This window comes from Leptidea sinapis, chromosome 17 (assembly GCF_905404315.1).
Source record: "Leptidea sinapis chromosome 17, ilLepSina1.1, whole genome shotgun sequence".
Classification (NCBI taxonomy): domain Eukaryota; kingdom Metazoa; phylum Arthropoda; class Insecta; order Lepidoptera; family Pieridae; genus Leptidea; species Leptidea sinapis.
This window is the reverse complement of record NC_066281.1, coordinates 9,474,769-9,495,166: the sequence shown is the minus strand read 5'-3', so window position 1 is coordinate 9,495,166 and position 20,398 is coordinate 9,474,769. Positions and strand designations below refer to the sequence as shown.

Sequence of the window (20,398 nt, the reverse complement as noted above, 5' to 3'; positions counted from 1 at the left end):
TCCCTGCGAGATCGAGTCAGAAATGAGGAGGTCCGTAGGAGAACCAAAGTTACCGACATAGTCCAAATGATTGCGAAACTGAAGTGGTAGTGGGCAGGGCACATAGTTCGACGGACAGATGGCCACTGGGGCAGTAAAGCCCTCGAATGGCGACCACGTACCGGAAGACGCAATGTTGGTAGGCCCCCTACAAGATCGACCGACGATCTGGTCAAGATCACCGGAATACGTTGGATGAGGGCGGCGCAGGACCGATCGTCGTGGAAATCTTTGGGGCGGCCTTTGTCCAGCTGTGGACGTCTTACAGGTGATGATAATGATGATGAAACAATAGAAAAACACAGATTTGTAATAGAACTAAGTATCTTTAAACGAGTGTTCAACACATGTTAAACTTTTTTGTAATAACACAGTAACTAATTGATTTAATAAACTAGATCATTTGCTTCTGGAGTTTGAACAACAAAAACTGTACTCACATAAAAGTAATTCACAAATTGTAAAATATCTACCATGACTATCTCCTTGACATGAAATTTTACACGCTTCATCTTAGATAAAGGAAACAGCGTGAACAAAGAATAAGATTTCATAGTTAATTTACAATAAAAATTTTTTCAGTAGATAATTTAGGATTTTCATCTCAATAGATGAAAAATTCTTACAATTATGAAACAACAGTACCTATTCATTCAGGAAAATCTTACTAAACAACTAACACTTAGTACACCTGACTTATATATTTTTAAGCAAGCTTAAGCAAATTTTAGAACATTTGGGATTATTAAAAGTAAGTACCTACCTGCCTATCTAAAGCTAGACATAAGATATATAGAAATAATCACTGTTTAAATTTTTTACGAATGATTTTTTGTCGGAGTTGTAGTCATATTTGTCACACTGACTTTTAATTCGGATACTTCAAACGTGGCGTTGTAACTTGTAGTGATTCCTGGTGGATTAAAGTTATACCTGAGTAATTTTTTTTTCTTTGTTGATTTAGGGGCTTTTATACGTATGTAAATGTCAGCCCCATTATAATCTAAGTACATTAAAAAGACAAAAGAAAAACAAAATTCTTAACTTAACAAATTAAATAAAAAAATTAATAAAACGAAAAGCAAGTAATGTCTATAGTGTTCAACAAATAAGACTTATGGATTCAAATAGACTTATGGCATCCTTAGATGCAGGGCGGGCAAGTATATTTACAAACATGCCCGTATCAAATCGGAAACATTCCTTTAACAAGTGCTCAACATCCTCAATTGTTCCACATTACTCACATAGAGGTGACTCCGCAATTTTTATCAAAAATTTAAACTTATTCAAAGGCATGAGTCCGGATCTCAGACTGTGAGCAATAAAACTTGAGTAATATAAATGTTTCGGTAGCTTTCAGCTACAAAAGATATCCGAGGTGGAATACAATTACTATATTTACTATACTTTCAGCCACGATAGTGATCCAGGATGGATTACAGTTTAAATATCTTACATGAGTAATTTAAATATTTCAGTAGCTTTTAGCTACGATACTGCGCTTGGATGAATTACAGATAACTTTATCTGAAACATTTACATTATAGGTACCTATCATAAGCAATGTTAATGTTTCGGTAGTTTTCAGCCACGATAGTAATCCATAATGATTATTACAGTTTTAATATCTAACATTAGTAATATAAATGTTGGTAGTTTTGAGCTACGATACTGGTCCATGATGGATTACAGATAAAGCACATATCATGAGTAATGTAAATGTTTCGGTAGCTTTCAGCCACGATAGTATTCCACGATGGATTACAGTTTAAATATCCAACATGAGTAATATAAATGTTTTGGTAGCTTTCAGCTACGATACTGGTCCTGGATGGATTACAGATAAAGCACCTATCATGAATAATGTAAATGTTTCGGTAGCTTTCAGCCACGATAGTAATCCACGATGGATTACAGTTTAAATATCCAACATGAGTAATATAAATGTTTTGGTAGCTTTCAGCTACGATACTGGTCCTGGATGGATTACAGCACGAGTAATGTAAATAGGTCGGTAGATTTCAGCCACGATGGTGGTCCGGGCTGAATAACAGTTTAAGTACCTCACATGAGTTATATAAATGTTTTGATAGCTTTCAGCACCGATAGTGATGATACTTGATGTAAATTGTATTTCTAAGATTTTTCCCAATGTTTGCAAGCAGAGTATTTACTTAGGCCCGTATTCCAGAGACCGTCACAATACACAGGTCATAATCAAGTATACTGTGGTCTCTTTTATGCACAGTTATGAAGACAGTGACAACAATATCTATACTAGATCATGGATAATGGTATAATGACGCCTTCAGGAATAATTGCCTTAAGACCTTTCGTAAGTAAGAAAGTGTCCAGCACTTTCGAACTCACGGAACATAACAAAAATTCTGAAAGTATAAGAGAGCTAAATAGTTTTATTAATAACCAGTTTATTACTACTTAATAAGTCTAAGATTTCAATAAATTTAGCAACTGGCCTAAGTACTAAGGCCTAAAAAATTTACAAGAAAACCAAGTCATTTCGACAGTTTATTATTGAATAGAATTAAGATCCACCTATAAGTTACCACCAATGCATTTGTTTCTTACGGGTACTACTAGAGGAATAATTTCAAGAGCATTACTTATCCTTATGGCTTTAACTTAATTATTAATTGTGTGGGTGTTATGGTGTTTAGATATGTTATTATGATTTGTATATATTTAATAAGAAGATGTTTTATTGTATAACATTCTCGGTCTCATGGAAATTCAGCCCATGGAGCCAGTTTTTGGTTGATTTCTTGCATTGTAATAAAGTCTGTGGGTATATGTTTAGTGTTGCGTTGGTTGCTTCATATATTTGGTTACTGTAAATATAGAATTGCCGTCTAGCCAGATTTGTCTAGATAGCTTTATGTCTTGCATAAAAAGTCTTCGTACGAGTACATAACTAAACACATCATAACTAAAGATAAACATGTTTATAACTGTCAAGTTGCTTATAAATGCAGTAATTTGAATTGAGTGATTCACGTGTTTTTATAGGTAAACAACAACAAAACAATATTTACAATAATAACACAGCTTGCAACACCTGTCTTGCGATCTTGATAATGACCCAAAACCTCAAAGTCTTTAATTATTTTCCTGTGTTACCAATTACAAAAATACTTGATAACTTTGACATAGAAAAGTACCTTCGAGAAGGACTAGCTATATAAGGGTTGAACACGGAAAAGCTTGTACCTATGTGGGGGGCCACAAATAAAGCTAATGGAGAAAAACAATATTATGTTGTAGTCTTATTAATTTCTTAGAAACTTTATACGAAATAGCCATAAAAATGTAAAATAAAAATGTATTGTAAAATAACGTACATGAAATATTATTAAATGGAAAAGAAGTTTACTTAATTTCTACATAAGTATCATTTATTATCGTATCTATCAAGGGTGGAATGTTTTGAATAACAGGCTCTGTCGTCATCTCATATACATAACTAAACCAGTTCTACGACTAGGGAACTGGTGATCGTCAAACGTTTTCATACAAAAGTAAGGTGTGTCAGAAGCGAGACATTATTCTTAATTGAAGCGTTGACGCTGTTTTCGATTCAGGTCCAGGTTTGTGCCCATGTCGCGAGAGAGACAAGAGAAGAAAGAGTGGGACGTCCGGGCATCCACGCTAGCCCGTAACACTCACAACACTATCAGGAACATTGTGGAATGCTTAAAGGTTGAGCCGAATCCGCAAAAAGAATTAATTGCTCTATCAATAGGTAAGTGTAGTGTTATCATAATCATGTTGAAATAGTTCCATATTTTATTTTTTGTAAAGATCATTTTAGAAATTAAAAAGGCTCATCTTTCGAAACGCTAACGGAGAATATTTTTAATGATTTGGAAGAAATTTTGCAAAAATAAAACGGCAAGAATTGACATCGCTAGTAAACAAATCCAAATGTTCCAAATTAAATTAATTATCCGTTGTCACTTATCACTGACAAGGAGAATTTAGGGACCTTCTACATTTGAAAAACTACATTTGCTCGCTGTTCTCAGCCTAAATGAATTTTTTGATCGCAATGAATTCGATTTTCATGAAATTCATATTATGTGGAGTTGGAAATTTATTTCTTTAGTTGAAAAGGGAATATTAAATAAATATAGTTTTACTGATATTAATTAAATAGATAATATTAGATTACAATAACAATTGTATTTCCAATAACTGGGACAATGATAATAAGACTACAATTTTGTAAAAAAAACATTTCTTTGAAAAGTGTACTAATGTGTAATTGGGTATTATTATACTAAAATTTATTTTGTTAATTTGTTTTTTAAGCTGGATAACCAATAAAATAATGAAAAAACTAATTCAATTTATCAAAAAATAAAAAATATGAGAACTTTAATATTTCGGATTAAACAGAGACAGCCATAGTAAATGTGACGTAGTATTTGTCATAATCGCTCAATACAAATGTTTTTTTTTGCGAGATAGGGACAGAAGGTCCGTGCTTTATAAGATTAAATTAATCTATTTAAAAAAATAATGTATTTGTATTTCTTTGTTTAATTTTATTTTAAGTGTAAGTATATCATTATTTTTAGGTTAATTTATTACAAAATAATAAAATTTAGTCAAATACCCAATTCCTTCTTATAGCTATTTCTTGAGCAATGATTTACCTAAACCTAGGTGTTGAAATTGAACTATTACCTTCATATGTCATTTCCATAATAAAAAAATGTCAAATATGTTTATGTTCAGGTGACCCGACGATTTTTGGAAATCTTAATCCACCCGAACAAGTAATACAAGCTATTAAAGATAGCGCCGACCTACACACTAGTCGAGGCTATGTTGCTGCTAAAGGACTTTTAGAAGCTAGAGAAGCTGTAGCGGAGTACAGCGCGCACCAAGGCGATATCAGTCCTGAAGATGTCTTCCTGTCGAGTGGTTGTTCACACGCCATTGAGCTTGCGATCACCGCGCTGGCAGATTCTGGACAGAACATACTTGTTCCTCGACCAGGATTTATGATATATCGTACTTTGGCCCATGGATTGGGAATTGAGCTCAAATACTACAACCTTTTGGTAAGTTGCTAATTCGAGTCTATAATTCGATCATTAATCATTAAAATTTAAGATACGAATAACTTTAATGAGGCTGATTAATTATGTCATCTGCTATTTTTATGACATTCTGAAATCAAATTTAAATTTACTATTGGGAGTAATTTTGTATTATTTAATTTCTATAGTCTGTCATTGTTTAAAATAGCGTCAACAATGATTGAATTTTTTTAATTAAATTTATTAATTTGTAGTACATTCGTTTCGTTTAGTCGTTTTTATTAAATAGGGTCTACTACTACTCTACATTTTAGGTAGGGATACTTACTTGCTGTTAAATAATAAATACATAAATATTTTTTATACAGAACATTACAAAAAATAAAATGTATAATTAGGCGATGAAGTAATAGGCAAAAAGAGAAGGCTCAGCTTCATTCATGTTTTCGTGCAGCGCTGTTTTTAGCAAATATGAAGTTGTCAACAATTCATTGTCGGTAGCTTTTTCTTATATTAAAACCTTATAATTACTTTCTGTACAAAACGATACAACGTCGATTTAAAATAAAATACAAACATTTATATATTTATTTATTTTTTAATACATTCTACTTCGAATACGTTATTATTTATAATTGTGAATAAGAACCTGTGATAAGATGTATAAAATATACCTGGTCTTGCCATAAATACTGAATAAAGAAAAAAAAATTCTATTGCAAACAAGATTTTTACAGTGTGTTACTTACGTGTTACTTTTACAGTGTGTTAGTTTCATAACATAAACAAAACAATTTAAAATATTAAAAGCTTATTCGAAGTTACCATTGGCTGCAATACAGTCCTTTAAACGCCAGTTCTCAATAGAAGCACGCTCTCTTTCCATGGGAAAATTCTTCACTGTCAATCGTACGGATTGTTTTTCATCATCAGCCGGAAGACGTCCACTGCTGGACAAAGCCCTCCCCCAAAGATTTCCACGATGATCGGTCCTGCGCTGCCCTCATCCAACCTATTCCAACATTGACCAGATCGTCGGTCCTTTTTGTGGGGGGCCTACCAACACTGCGTCTTCCGGTACGTGGTCGCCATTCGAGGACTTTACTGCCCCAACGGCCATCTGTCCGTCAAATTATGTGCCCTGCCCCCTGCCCCTTTAGTTTCGAAATCATTTGGACTATGTGGGTAACTTAGGTTCTCCGACGGATCTCCTCATTTTTGATTCGATCTCGCAGGGAAACTCCGAGTATAGCCCTCTCCATTGCCCTCTGAGCGACCATGAGCTTTCTTATAAGGCCCATAGTTTACGGATTGTTTTAGGGACTCCAACTTATCATGGCGTTTAGAGCAAGCCGTACTCTCTAAAACTGACTATCGGGACTAGACGACGGCTAGTCTCTGATGAAGTCCGGAACGTTCGTTCTAACCAAGACTGCGTAGACCGAGCTTTATGACCCGGCTCCAAGTCTTGCTGTGAGGACCATTCTTGGTTATTGAACATGGTGTTGTTAAGGGGCTTCACTACCTTCTCAAGAATCCTTACCGGTACCTTAATTCACTTTTGCCAATGTTTTGATAGCTTTTTCACAAAAGTATGGCTTAGTCACTCCTTCATAGCTAATACCACCAAACCTCACTGATACCTAGTATCAGTAAGTCTATGTAAAAGTAGACTAGACTGACTCTAGGCTTTAAAAGCTTCTGGAAAATCCAGTGAATGCATATAAACCATTTAAGTATTTATTATTTTTATCAATAGAAGCACACTCACTGTTCACTAGAAAAAGTTCTTTACAGTTACACGTCATTACACAAATCACGAGTCATTATTAAGGTGACACTAAATGCCAGCGACCTTGAACGATATGAGTTCACGGCTGCCGGCCTGCCATCTATGTAACAAAGCCAATATTTTCAAAATTCTTGGGTGGAAAACAGTTTATATGCTTACAATCCTCGTTATTCACTACTAATCTGAATAAATGAATCTACACAAAAAAGTACAAGCTATAGGAATAACTTTTCTGAGAAAAGTACCAATAAAATACGTCACGCCATGCCAAAAAACTTGTTTAACTTCGAAGAAAAGTGGTATTTCAAAAAGACTCGGCAGTGTTAACAAATAACCAACAGCAAGCATTATCAACCTACAAATAAGACTTAAGGATATGTGTAACAGGATTAAGTAGTGTTCATAGCTCGAATTGCTATACTTTCACCACAAAACTTGTCCAAAAACACCATGTTTGCGTGTTTTCTGCTTACTCTTCGCCTTAATGGGTTGGATTTTACCGAAATACGCCTACCTACTGCTCACACATAATCGCCAAATATTTTTTTCCTGAAAGTGCGCGCTACTCATAAATAAAAATGTAGGTATTATTAATTTTATAGTCATACAAGGCGGCATGCAAATCTATTTTGATTCGTATCCTATAATTTATACTAAGTAACAAGTTTCTAGAAACATAACAAGTTTCGAGTTTATTGTGGATCTTGATTTGCATACCCACTATTTACGTCTTAGTTTCATATCCTTTTAACACTTATATTTATCGTATTATTATTAATATTTCAGCCAGAAGAGCAGTGGAAAGTTGATCTAGATGACCTGGAGAGTCAGATAAATTACAATACGGCAGCTATTGTTGTCATCAATCCGTCTAATCCTTGTGGATCTGTGTACGATAAAGAACACCTGAGTGAAATATTAGACATTGCTTCGAGGAACTGTGTGCCTATAATAGCCGATGAAATATATGAACATTTTGTATTTTCTGGACACACATACACTGCTATATCGTCTATATCTAAAGATGTTCCTGTTCTCACATGTGGGGGATTGACAAAAAGATTTCTAGTTCCGGGATGGCGGATGGGATGGGTAATCCTTCACGATCGTCATAATATTTTAGAAAAGGAGGTACGGAAGGGACTCAATAATTTATCTACAAGGATTCTAGGACCAAGCACCTTGATACAAAGAGCACTGCCATCAATACTTAAGTACACGCCACAAAGTTTCTTCGATGAAGTGCTTTTATTTATTGAGGTAACTTTTAAACTATATAATATTACAATTTTATACTTAGATATATTTCTTCGTTTCCTACTAAATTTAGTACATCATCAACTCTACAATTTTATTCTGAGATATGTCTGTCTGTGTCTGTCACTGTCATGTTTGTGTACTAATATCACAAAGTAGGGATGGATCCTATATATGCTAGATACGGATATTAAATTCATAACCCATAGTAGAAGTAACAGTTTACGATAGCCGTATGTGGAAGAGATTGGGGTTACTTGATGGTTACTCAGCGACCCATTATTACATGACTATTGGTGCGCGACTGACTAAATTAATTTCGTAAGTGTCACTTCGAGTGGTAGGTAGATTCAAAAGCTGAAAGGCTAGAACACGGAACCCGCACAAAATACTCAAAGAATATAAGGGTTATAGTTGCCGGTTTGTACTGAAATATTAAAACATTTTGTAAGATAAAACATATTTTGTTGAATTGAAAAATAGATAGATACAGAAACTCACGGGAAGGTCATTTTTGCGGTAGAACTCTAGGAACTTGACTCGAATTGTTTTAAAAGCCATTTTCTAGTGCTCCTTGAGCAGAAATTTTATACCATGTAAAATATCCAAATCGCGGAAAAAATCGTAGTCTGTTGGGAACACTTCTGGCTAGTAGAAAGGATGTCGAAGGTTTTGAATGTGGCTCATTTAGAGGTTCGGTTTCTCGAACCGAAGATCTCAACCTTGTGTTACCATGGAGCGGTTATGGTGAAGATTTCAGAGTTAATTAGCAAGGGGCTGTCTAACGCCTAGTTTCACTATCATCGTTTGATGTTCAGTAGGTACAATAGACTGTTGTTATTGCTTGACCAGATCTGAAGGAGGTGAAAGAAAGGAAGTGAAAATTTTTTGGAAATTAGGGCTTTGTTGCAAGGTTTGATTTGGAGTCAGCCATTGCGACATTCGCTTGCGATTAGGTCAGCACTATTCATCATGTCACAATTCGCCCCGAAATTCCTTACTTTCTGTGGTACCGACTAGTTTCGGACCATTGGTTAGTAATCAGCAAATTCGAATCTCAAGCGCTATAGCTTTTTTTATAAAGAATAAAATAAATAAATAAACTTTTTGGAGTGTTGACGATGACAAGCAGTCATAATTTTAACTTCTTTAAATTTTGAAAACAAAATTTAGAACCCTCGACCTCTGTCGTTCTGTGCAGGTGCTCTGCCGCTGAGTTAACCGTTCGAGTGACGTATCGTCATAAAATCTTGTATGCTTTGTTCAACTCTTAGGTTGTGGCTTCATCTACAGGATCTACTTTACTGTTGATAACCTGCTCAACCCCAATATTTGCACATTAAATTGACTTGAGATGCCACTCTTGTAAATCTAAACAAGTTGTTTTTGTTTTCAAATTTTATTTGTGTGTTAATCCTAGAAGTGAGGGTTATCACTTTTAAAAAAAACATAACAAATTCTTTAAATTTGTTTATCGTAGACCAACGTCTTATAACCAAGCTGATTGTACAGCTTATATAAGTATAGTTAATCATGGCACTGTGACATAAAGTAAACTGCTTGCGTCACGCTGCAGAAAAAAAAACATACGAGAAAGAGAAACATCTCTTACGAAGATACAGCAAGAGAGAAATGAAAGCGAATCTGTTGTTACGATAACCGATTTTGATTCACAAGTACTTAAGCAGTAGCAGCATCAGTAGTCGCTTAGAATTTGCTTCTAAGCCTAAGATCTATAGAGCTAGCTTAGACTTTACTTACCTTTGCCGATTGTGATGAAACGCGAACTTGACTTTTGTATTTGGCTGTCTTAACTTAAGCTCAGTAAAATTTCAGCTGTCAAATGACTATAAAAACGAAATAAAATATTATGCTGAGCTTTTGTTTTATGAAAATAAAGGACGAGACGAGCAGTACGTTCAGCAGATGGTAATTCATTACAATGCAGTGCCGCTCAGAATGATTGAAAAACCCAAAAATTCTGAGCGGCACTACAACTGCGTTGGTCACCTTGAGACATTAGCTGTAGTCAAGTCTCATTTGCCAAGTAATTTCACTAGCTACGGCGCCCTTCAGACCAAAACGTAGTCATGCTGACACATTACTGCTTCACTGCAGAAATAGGCGCCGTTGTGGTACCCAATCTAGCCGGCATCCGTTGCAACAGTGGGCCTCCCACTGTTAAACTACTAGCTTACACTCAGCTATATTTTACTTGAGTAATGTCTGAGCAAAGTCTAAGTACGCTATAGATCTCACCCTAAGTATTTTAAATATTATTCAAACAGCTAACGAACACATTAATAAATCAGTCGGTGTCTAGAGAATACCAGCGTTGAGAAGTAAAATTCTCAACATAATGCTGACTAGGCACCTTTTGGTTCTGTAATGTCCATAATAATGTTATTAGTAATAAGATTTCTGTATTTTTGAACCAAATAAACCTTTTAATTATTATTATTAAACTCTTTATTATAGTTTCATCTTATTTTCTACATTTATATAACATATTTATAAAAAAACAAAATTACAAATATAATAAATAGAGTCCCGTCGGCGTTGGTTCACGATAGTTACGCCGGTGGTTAGGGCGACACACTGCGGAACTTCCGTACGATGCGTGCCGTTCCCAAGACAGCTGCTTTCTTTAACTGACCCATAATCCAGTTGTTAAGCGAGAGCCTCTTCAGATGATGGTCGAGGCTCTTTGCTCTAAGACCGTTTACGGAAACGACTATTGGGACAATTATTGTTGAAATAACATTCCACATGTGAGTAGACTCGTGTGCTAGGTCTAGGTACTTCGACAATTTGTCTATTTCAGCTTTCACAAGGTAATCATCACACGGAACGGTGATATCAACAATAAATGCCAATATTATTATTATATCATTGATATTATTATTAAATTAATAATATAGTTCACGTATCATCGGGCAATAAACAGAGGAGCTATTTTTGAGATTCGGGCGCTTGAATTAAATGTTATTGAAGAGTTCGTTTGAACTCCATTTTATTGTATAACAAGCTAACCCAGCAAACGTTGTTTTGCCATAGTTCAAACGAACTCTAATGGTTATTAGAACATTGGGTGTTTTAATGTTGGCAATAAGCTAACTGTTTCAGAATCTTTAATAAAGGATTTAAAGCATGGGTGTAGATAAAATAATATATGAATTCAAAAACCGAAAACTTTGAAACATTGTACGTGGGGGACGAGAATCGAACCGGAGGCTCCGTGGCAAGAGTCAACGGTTCAACCTATTTCTCGATGCTTCGTGTATTAATTATCAACAATAATAACCCGTTTAACTCGTTTTATCCCAAAACTGATATGATAAATAGTTACGCATTAAGTTGGACGTGTATCTGCATAATTAATTTCACCTGATAATTGTTAATCTTAATTGTATGTTTAATAAATGCAAAATTCATTTATTTGATCGCAATTCTGATATTAGGTTCATTTACCCTTTATAGTACTAATAACTTTCGACGTCGTACTGTCAAGAGTTCTTATAATGTTTCCCCGTCAAAACAAATTCCAAACATAATATAGAGCGCAGGCCGCAGATACAATCATTAATATTATTAACCCAATGAAAAGAGGCTTTCATTAGTTTTTTTTTCTTTTTTGCTTGCGGTGGCGTGGTAGCCAGGTCGTCTCCTTCCATCAAATATGTAAAGGCATTTATTTTCTCAAAATTGATTCCTTTAGAATTCTTTTTGATGTCAATTCTAATAACTACTAGATACTACTACCGCTTCGGAAACAAATGGCGCCCTGAGAGAGAAGAAGCGGCGCAAGAAACTCTCCCAGCATTCTTTTTTTGCGCTCTTTCAGTAAAAATATACAATACTGTACAATCATTTCTATCTCTATAAAATAATCACAATCTAGTCCAAGGCTGTCCGATCATTTAGATATTCAGCAGTGGAGTAATAGGATTTACGACAGAGCCATTTTTTTTTTAAAGATAATGCCTGAACAGTGGTTGGGACTTTATTATAGAGGTCTACATTTACCCTTAAAGCTATTATGTATCTTATGAAGCCTACTAGAATTAGTTTCAAGCAATCCCTGTATGTAAGCGAGGGGAACGATGGCTGGACCAAGCGTCAACCCGTGAATGGGTGCTGCTTGTGGTGCCAGATCCACCTGTTATAGTTAATAAATCAGTGTATTTGTTGGATGCAATTGCTTATAATGACAGTTATAACGATCATCGTGTTCACCAAGCATTGCACAAACATTGAATTCAAGCTGTAAAGATTGATGCATCCAATATACTATTAATTGTTCATACTGATAATTTATTGACAAATAAAATTTTATGAACGAACCCACGACCTCTCACGTTCCATGCAAGTGCTCTCCCAACTGATGATTACTGTAGATGAAGCCATAACCTGAGAGTTGAACAAAGTATACAAGATTTTATGACGAAACGTCACTAGAACGGTTAGTTCAGTTGGGAGAGCACTCGCATGGAACGCGAGAGGTTGTGGGTTCGAGTCCCGCATCGTTCATAAAATTTTGTTTTCAAATTTTATTTGTCTATTAATCCCAAAAGTGAGGATTATCATTTTAAAAACATAACAAATTGTTCAGATTAGCAAAAGGGACATCTCAAGTCAATTTCCTAATATGCAAATATTGGGGCTGAGCAGGTTATCGACTGTAAAGTAGATCCTGTAGATGAAGGCACAACCTGACAGTTAAACAAAACATACAAGATTTTATGAACATACATCACTCGAACGGTTAGCTCAGTTGGGAGAGCACTCGCATGGAACGCCAGAGTTCGTGGGATCGAGTCTCGCATCGTTCCTAAAATTTTGTTTTCAAATTAAATTTGTCTATTAATACCAAAAGTGAGGATTATCCCTTTAAAAACATAACAAATTGATAATTTATACTTATATAGAATAATTTTTAGTCCTTTTTATGATATATTTGATATTAACACTTTAACATTAACATTTAACTTTGAGCATGATTCATTAACCTTACAAACTAATTTGTTATGTATTACAGCCATTGTAGAATACTCATTGATATAAAAGAGTGGCCGTTGAGTTTCTTTCTTTTTCATCTCACGAGCTCTACTTTTTATGAACATAATAATATTGTAGATTCATTAATTATTTATAATTATTTTTTTTTCAAAGGTCACTGGGCAACTTAGTATGAAGTCTATACCCACTACCTACAGTTTTTTTTAATAGGATGTTTTCATATATGTCTCTAGTTCATGAATATATATGTCGCAGTAATGTGGATAATGGGATTCAGGGCAAAAACTAAGAAAGAGAATTGGAATATTATTAAAATATAAAGGTTTATTATAATAAGGCTTTAAACTAGAGATGAAACGGATATCCGGTAACTATCCGGTATCCGGCCTATCCGGCGGCCTTAATACTATCCGGCCGAATACCGGATGACTACCTACTATTCGGCCGGATGGGCATCAGGCCGAATTAAAAAAAACATCTGTATAAAAATATATTTTTAAGTAATTATTTGCATTATAACTAAATAAAAGTTAGTTTTAGTATCACTTAAGAAATATAATTAGTTTTAGTTGTAAATTTTTAATCACACCATAGTAAATGAGTGTAATAGAAAAAAAATAATTAATTAGTACTCATACTGCACTAAAGGCAAATTATGGTGGATAAATACTATTTTCTCTGCATTGAGAGGTAGCAAGCGGTTTCGCTTCTTTTCATAAATAAGGCCAGCTTCAGAAAAAAGTCTTTCGCTGTACACACTGCTGCAAGGTGCTGAAAGATAGATTTTGGCAAACTTTGTTAAATTTGGGTATTGTTTGGCATTAGCTGCCCACCAAGAATAAGGGTCACGATTGCGATCAATTCACATTGACTTGAGATAAAAATCCAGCTCACAGGTTATCGCGTTTCTTTCTTCACGTTGAACCTGGTCAGTACTGTTTTCATTTGCTACCTCATTAAAGCAATCCTAAAACGTGTCATGAGCTTTGCGAGATACAGTTGACTCTGTCTCCTCTCCTCTACTCTTTTTAGCCGGTGTTGAAGATGAACTGCTACTTGAGGACTCTTCACAAGACATTTTCAAATATTCCAATAAGATCTCCAAACGGCTAAGTTCCGCTGGATATTCGGCTATTCGGCCACATGGTTGGCCGAATATCCGGTGTCCGGTATCCGGCCAAACTGCTATCCGTTTCATCTCTACTTTAGACATATTAGCGGTTTCTTGTTGGCAATTATCATTTTATTCAAAGCGAAAAGGCTCCCACTGCTAGGCAAAATCCCCCCTTCTTTTCACCATTCATCCCACTTCCCTGCAAAGTCTCTCACCATATTTGCACCCCCTGACTATATATGTCTGACTACGACTGAAAAAATGTTGATGGTGATTGACCGACCAACATATAATGATGACAGATTGGGCAAAACTGATGATGATATAAGAAAATAATCATTCATCTTTAAATTTTATTGCCATGGTTTAAAAAATAAATAACCACATTAAATTGAATGTGGGTTCATACTAAATATTTTTTGGTTGGTTGGTTTTTGTAGGAAAAAAAATCGTTAGCTGGGTCAGATTTTGCCCAAAGATTTTTCTTGATTCAAAGATCTTTTATTTGTGAAATTAATTCCAAAAGTGAGGATTATCACTTTAAAAAACATCACAAATTGAAGAAGTTGCTTTCGGCTTTTTAACTCTCTATTATAAATAATTATATTGTACAGTATCCAAAAATGGGTTAATAAGCTTAACTATCACTTTTTTTTTTCAGAACCAAGCAAAACTAGCGTACGATGAACTGCGGCGAGCTCCTGGCCTAAAGCCGATTATGCCGCAAGGTGCAATGTACATGATGATTGAATTAAAAATGGCTTTGTTCCCTGAATTTAAAAATGAATTCCAATTCGTTGAACAGTTAGTGACGGAACAGTCTGTATTCTGCTTACCTGGTAAAGTAAGTAGTATTTGAGTCAGTATAGAATTAATTATCTTTGAATATCCGCACACAGGCAATTGTTTTGCAGACCGTAACAAAGCGACGATGTGACGTCATTGTACCTCACGTCCATAGATAATGTTACCTAACCTATGAAGGTTTCTCTGTAATAATTAAAAAAGTGTGTGCGTGTAAAATTCAACTAAAACTTAATAATAATTAACTTTAGGAATGTCTTTATTATAAATGATATAAAATCAAGTGAGATTTTATATATTTTACAAAAAGTAATATAATGTTATTTTTTGATATTATTATTCATCAGAAAATAAACACTTAAACTTTTTACAGGTGAGGTCATTATCAGGTTCTTGATTTTCTCTTTTATGCTTATTTATTGATGAAAGAGTAAAATGTTCCTGGGATCCCGCCATTCCATTTGACTGATTATTATTTTCATTTTATATTCTATTTATAATTCATTAATACCATTCGCACATTTTTAAATATTCACTCATTAAATAAAATAATAATAATAAGAAATTTAGTACATATTAATATGACGTTGTTATTGAATATTAACGAATATGGCTGTATGGGCTTGAACCCTTTCCTAATAATGGAAGAAGAAACCAAAAACAAATTAACGAATGTCGCAAATGTCAGAAAAATTCTAATATTATTTTATTACAAAAGTAGTAATAAATAAGCAAATTATACACTTGGAGATTTTCAAAAAATATTACTGAGCATATTGAAATGTTTTTTTTTAAACCATAAAATTATGACGGCTTAAAAAATTGTTTCAACTGACTTTTTTACGTTACCCCCAAGTCGCGCCTAAATAAAAATACTGATTATGCCTCAGCATATTTTAATAAGCTTTTATGACCTCACCCTGACGATTTTAGTGACTACCAGTCGAGACTACATTGTAGGTGAAGAAGTACTATTTGAAATTGATAGTTGAACCACTATTCGAGCACTTAATAAGCTATAATAATCTAATTTACACTCTGTCAAAATATCAGCTGTCTATATATTTCTATTAATGAGATAAAGCCCATTTATGAAAATGGACAAAGAGGTCGGGACAACATAGAAGCTAGATATTATCGCTTGGTAGCGTCCAAGCAGGCGAAGTTGCGAGCAGCAGTTACGGCCGTTCCCAATATACTATCTACAGATAGAGATAAATGACTACCTTCTACTGTCAGTAATTAGCTGTCAATAAGCTGAAGCTGTCCCAATATACCCGATAAGTCATTCTTATCGCCTTATATTGGGACGCGTGAATTGCAATTTCCATACAAAATTTATATCACCTGTAAGGTATAAGTCGTCCCATTGAGACACAGCGTGCACGGATAGGGTGAGTTACCGTCGATAAGTTTATTGGGACAGAAAGTCAACAATTGCTACGATTTTTATCTCAAGTAAGAGATAGACTGAATATTGGGAACGGCCGTAAGTCTTATGATAATATAATACTTACAGTCTTTGTTTTATTTTCAGTGTTTTGAGTATCCCAACTACATGAGGATTGTATTGACAGTTCCTGAAGAAATTTTACGAGAAGCTTGCCAGAGAATTACATTATTCTGTACCGAACACGTGACTTACGAGAACAGAAAGGAAAAAGAAAATGCAGATATAGCAGCCACAAACGAAATTCCAATTATAAACATAAACTTATCACGTTTACCATGATAAACTAGATTTATTTTAAATAAATTTATTATTTGTTAAACTATTACTTAGTCAAATATCTAATAAAATATTACATGTTTAATACACACCTACATAGACTTTCTTTAACTTAACAATGATACCTAATTCCTAACTTGTACTAAATTTCTTCCTAACTTTCCTTATACAGCACTCGTTTGGTCATTTCATATGTGTGGCACTGGTGGGGTCAGGAACAATATTTTTGGGTTCTTAAAAAAATATTTTACTCTTACCTAATGACAGAATTTCGATCTGTAGATATCTACATTCAATGAGTTATGTTAGGTTTCATTTCATTTCATCTTATTAAATTAAATTTTAATTTCAAATTAATAAAAAAAATCTACTGAAGACTTGGCTGTATAAGCATAGTTCGCTTTGGCTACCCAGAATGGGTAAAGAAAATAAAAAAATCTCTGCTTATATTCTTTTACGGTTGGCGCCATTTTGTGTTATTAATATTCTATTAAAATGCTTTTTTTTTCGCAAAAAAGTCAACGATTTGGACAATTGATTGTTTTTTTCATATGAAAACAATCAATTGTCTAAATTAAGCGATCTGTTAGCCCCTATTTTCAGCTACTTTCGCACAATATAACTAATATACTGATGTATCGCGATTCGTGAGTCTAAAACGTAGCTGTCATGCACTCTAAGTCTAACCTGGACTGTTTTTATGTTGTCTGTTGGTAAAATTATTAACATACATACATACACACACTCACGCCTTGTTCCCGTTGGGGTAGGCAGAGACAATAGAATGCCATTTGCTTCTATCCATACAAACCTCACGCGCTTCCTCTACATTCATTACTCTTTTCATACATACTCGCCGGTTGCGGGAGCTTCGGACCTCTCCTTTTCTCAAAACGTTCCCAATTTGGTCGACGAATGTTCTAGAGGTCTCCCGCGACCGACTTGCCAACACACACTTGCCTTATATATTTGATGCGTCATTCTAAAAACAAAATAAAAGTAAAATGTAAAATGATTAACTTATTCAATAATTAACAAATTAATAATAGATAAGGTTATAGTCACTAATTAACCAGTGGGAGGCTCCCTTGCACAGGATGCCGGCTAGATCATGGGTTTTTGGTACCCATGATCTAGCCACGTCTACGGCGCCTATTTCTGCCGTGAAGCAGTAATGTGTATACATTACTGTGTTTCGGTCTGAAGGGCGCTGTAGCTAATGAAATTACTGGGCAAATGAGACTTAACATTTTATGTCTCAAGGTGACGAACGCAATTGTAGAGCCGCTCAAAATTTTTGGGTTTTTCAATAATCCTGAGCGGCACTGCATTGTATCATAAAAAATGTTCGCTTTGAAAATAATGAAAATGAACCTAAGTTGGGTCCGCATTCCAGGAGGTGTCGCAACTCGTCAAATCAGTGATCAAGTGTACGTATTTTAATAATGGTAACTGAGAGAGATGAATATTTGACAGTAAGACAGTAGAACAAGCATAGACTTATAATATACTAATATAATATATGTGGACAAAGTGTGGGAGAGAGAAGAACATCTCATCATAAAGCAAGATACAATGTATAATGTAATATGTATAGTGGGTCTCGTTTTAGCACAGAAGTTACCCAAAATTATACAGTGTGGATTGCATATATATGAAATACATGAAAATACAAATCATACTGGTTCACAGAAGTATAGTAAAATTAATTATCAAATTAAAATCCATCTAATATATAAAATTCTCATGTCGCGGTGTTTGTAGTTAAACTCCTTCGAAACGTTTTCGTCCCCCTAAATGTTAAGGGTGGTTCACGCCAATTTTTTTTTAAATTTTTTCTTACATTTTTTTTTAAATTTGTTTGATTATGAGTCAGCATTAAAAAATACATACAACTTCAAATTGTCACTTATCTACGATCAACAGTTACTTTTGTATCGCGATTTTAATATCGGCAATACAACGTTTGCTGGGTCAGCTAGTAAATTATAAAATGAAATTTTCAAAGAAAACAAATATCAAAGTTTAATTTGAAAAAAGAAAACAGTCTGTTTAGACAACGTACTTTGACCGAGGAGCGACAACGTAGCACACAAGTGCCAAATCGTTTTTTTTCTTTCTTCCTTCTTCTTTAATCTTATCTTATCTACTTCTCTTCTCGTAAACAAGCTCTTAACAATTGGCGAAGAAATGAAAATTGATTTAAATATTTTACTAAACTTTTAGGAAGTTATATTAATAAATACAGTCAATTACTTAAAACGATCGCGCCCTACGTAAGGCACCCACTTAAATTCACGGATACTCTGACAGATCGGACACACATCCCGGAAGCTGGTAGAAAACTGATTCTTGAATCAACAAACACAAAAATAAAGGTGGAAATAGGGCAATTCTAGTTTATCGATACTTTATTTAGAATTACTAACCAACAACCTAAAGAAGGCATTAAAATCTAGTAATTTGGTGCTATTCAAATGTTTTAATATTTTTAACAAAAAAGCTTTCTATAAAATAGTTTATTTTTGTAAGTTCAATACTTACGACAACACTGTTTTCTGAGTGATTTCCTGAGAAGCGAACAAGTAAGTTGGCACTATAGGTTGCTTTCAAATAACAAACAAGTAATAAATTGATATTGTTTAGTTCTTCCTTATTCACAATCATTACCTATAAACTACTTCATAATTTATAAAAACAAAATTACGAAGCTTTTTAAGCAAGCGTTTAGCAAGCGAAACGTTTAGTTTTACATACCAAGGGTGTAAGTATTTTTACAATAATCATTACAGAAAAATTTTAAAATAAAATTAAACAACTTATTATTTATCGATTACAACTTCCTTTAAAGACAGCTAATTATCGATAGAAGATGTCCATACCCTACGCCGTACGAAGTTCGACCTTGCCTTTGTAAAGCGCCACCCGCGACCGGCAAAGCGATACTGCCGGCACGTGTACTATGCTACCAAAGAAAAGCCGCCATTGTCTTGACACGTGTATTTTTTAGCCGAATACATGGTCGGATTTAGTACGGCCCTAATTCTGTGATAATCACTTTAAATAATTGGGTGTTAGAACTACTCTAATTATGATATATATGTATGTGAGAGTTAATTGTTTTGTGTCACAGAATTAACAATATAGAAATATAAATAATTAACAGTTAGACAAAAATCAAATATAACTTCACAAATCAGTGAGAAACAAGTTCAATAATCTTATACAATATTATTACAATAACATTTTTTTTACATTTCTATACAATCATAATGTTTGTTTTTTCAATGTTAGAATATGCAACTTATGTAAAACTACGTAGGGTTACAATGATTATGAAATTATATCAATAGGTAATTAAAACTTAGTATTATTACTCTTTACCACTAAAGTCGTCAAAGCCAAAAAATATAATATAATTAGTAAAAATTGTCAAAGGTGCAATTATCAAAAACTTTTTTCTAGTTTAGTAATATTTAATAGTTTAATTTTCGGTGTTTGTCTGAGTAATAATCTATACTAATAATAAATCTGTAGAGATCAAATTTCTGTACAAAGAAAAAAAATGATCAAAA

General features: G+C 34.1%; 1 protein-coding gene across 1 annotated transcript; it reads left to right on the top strand.

The window, feature by feature from the left end:
• Window positions 1-3,538: 3,538 nt before the first annotated feature.
• Window positions 3,539-16,918, top strand: LOC126968946 (tyrosine aminotransferase). Its single transcript, XM_050814180.1, has 5 exons — window positions 3,539-3,802; window positions 4,801-5,129; window positions 7,687-8,160; window positions 14,952-15,134; window positions 16,632-16,918. The coding sequence occupies exons 1-5, from the start codon at window positions 3,658-3,660 to the stop codon at window positions 16,824-16,826; spliced, it is 1,326 nt and encodes a 441-aa protein (XP_050670137.1). The 5' UTR covers window positions 3,539-3,657; the 3' UTR covers window positions 16,827-16,918.
• The last annotated feature ends 3,480 nt before the right edge of the window (window positions 16,919-20,398 follow it).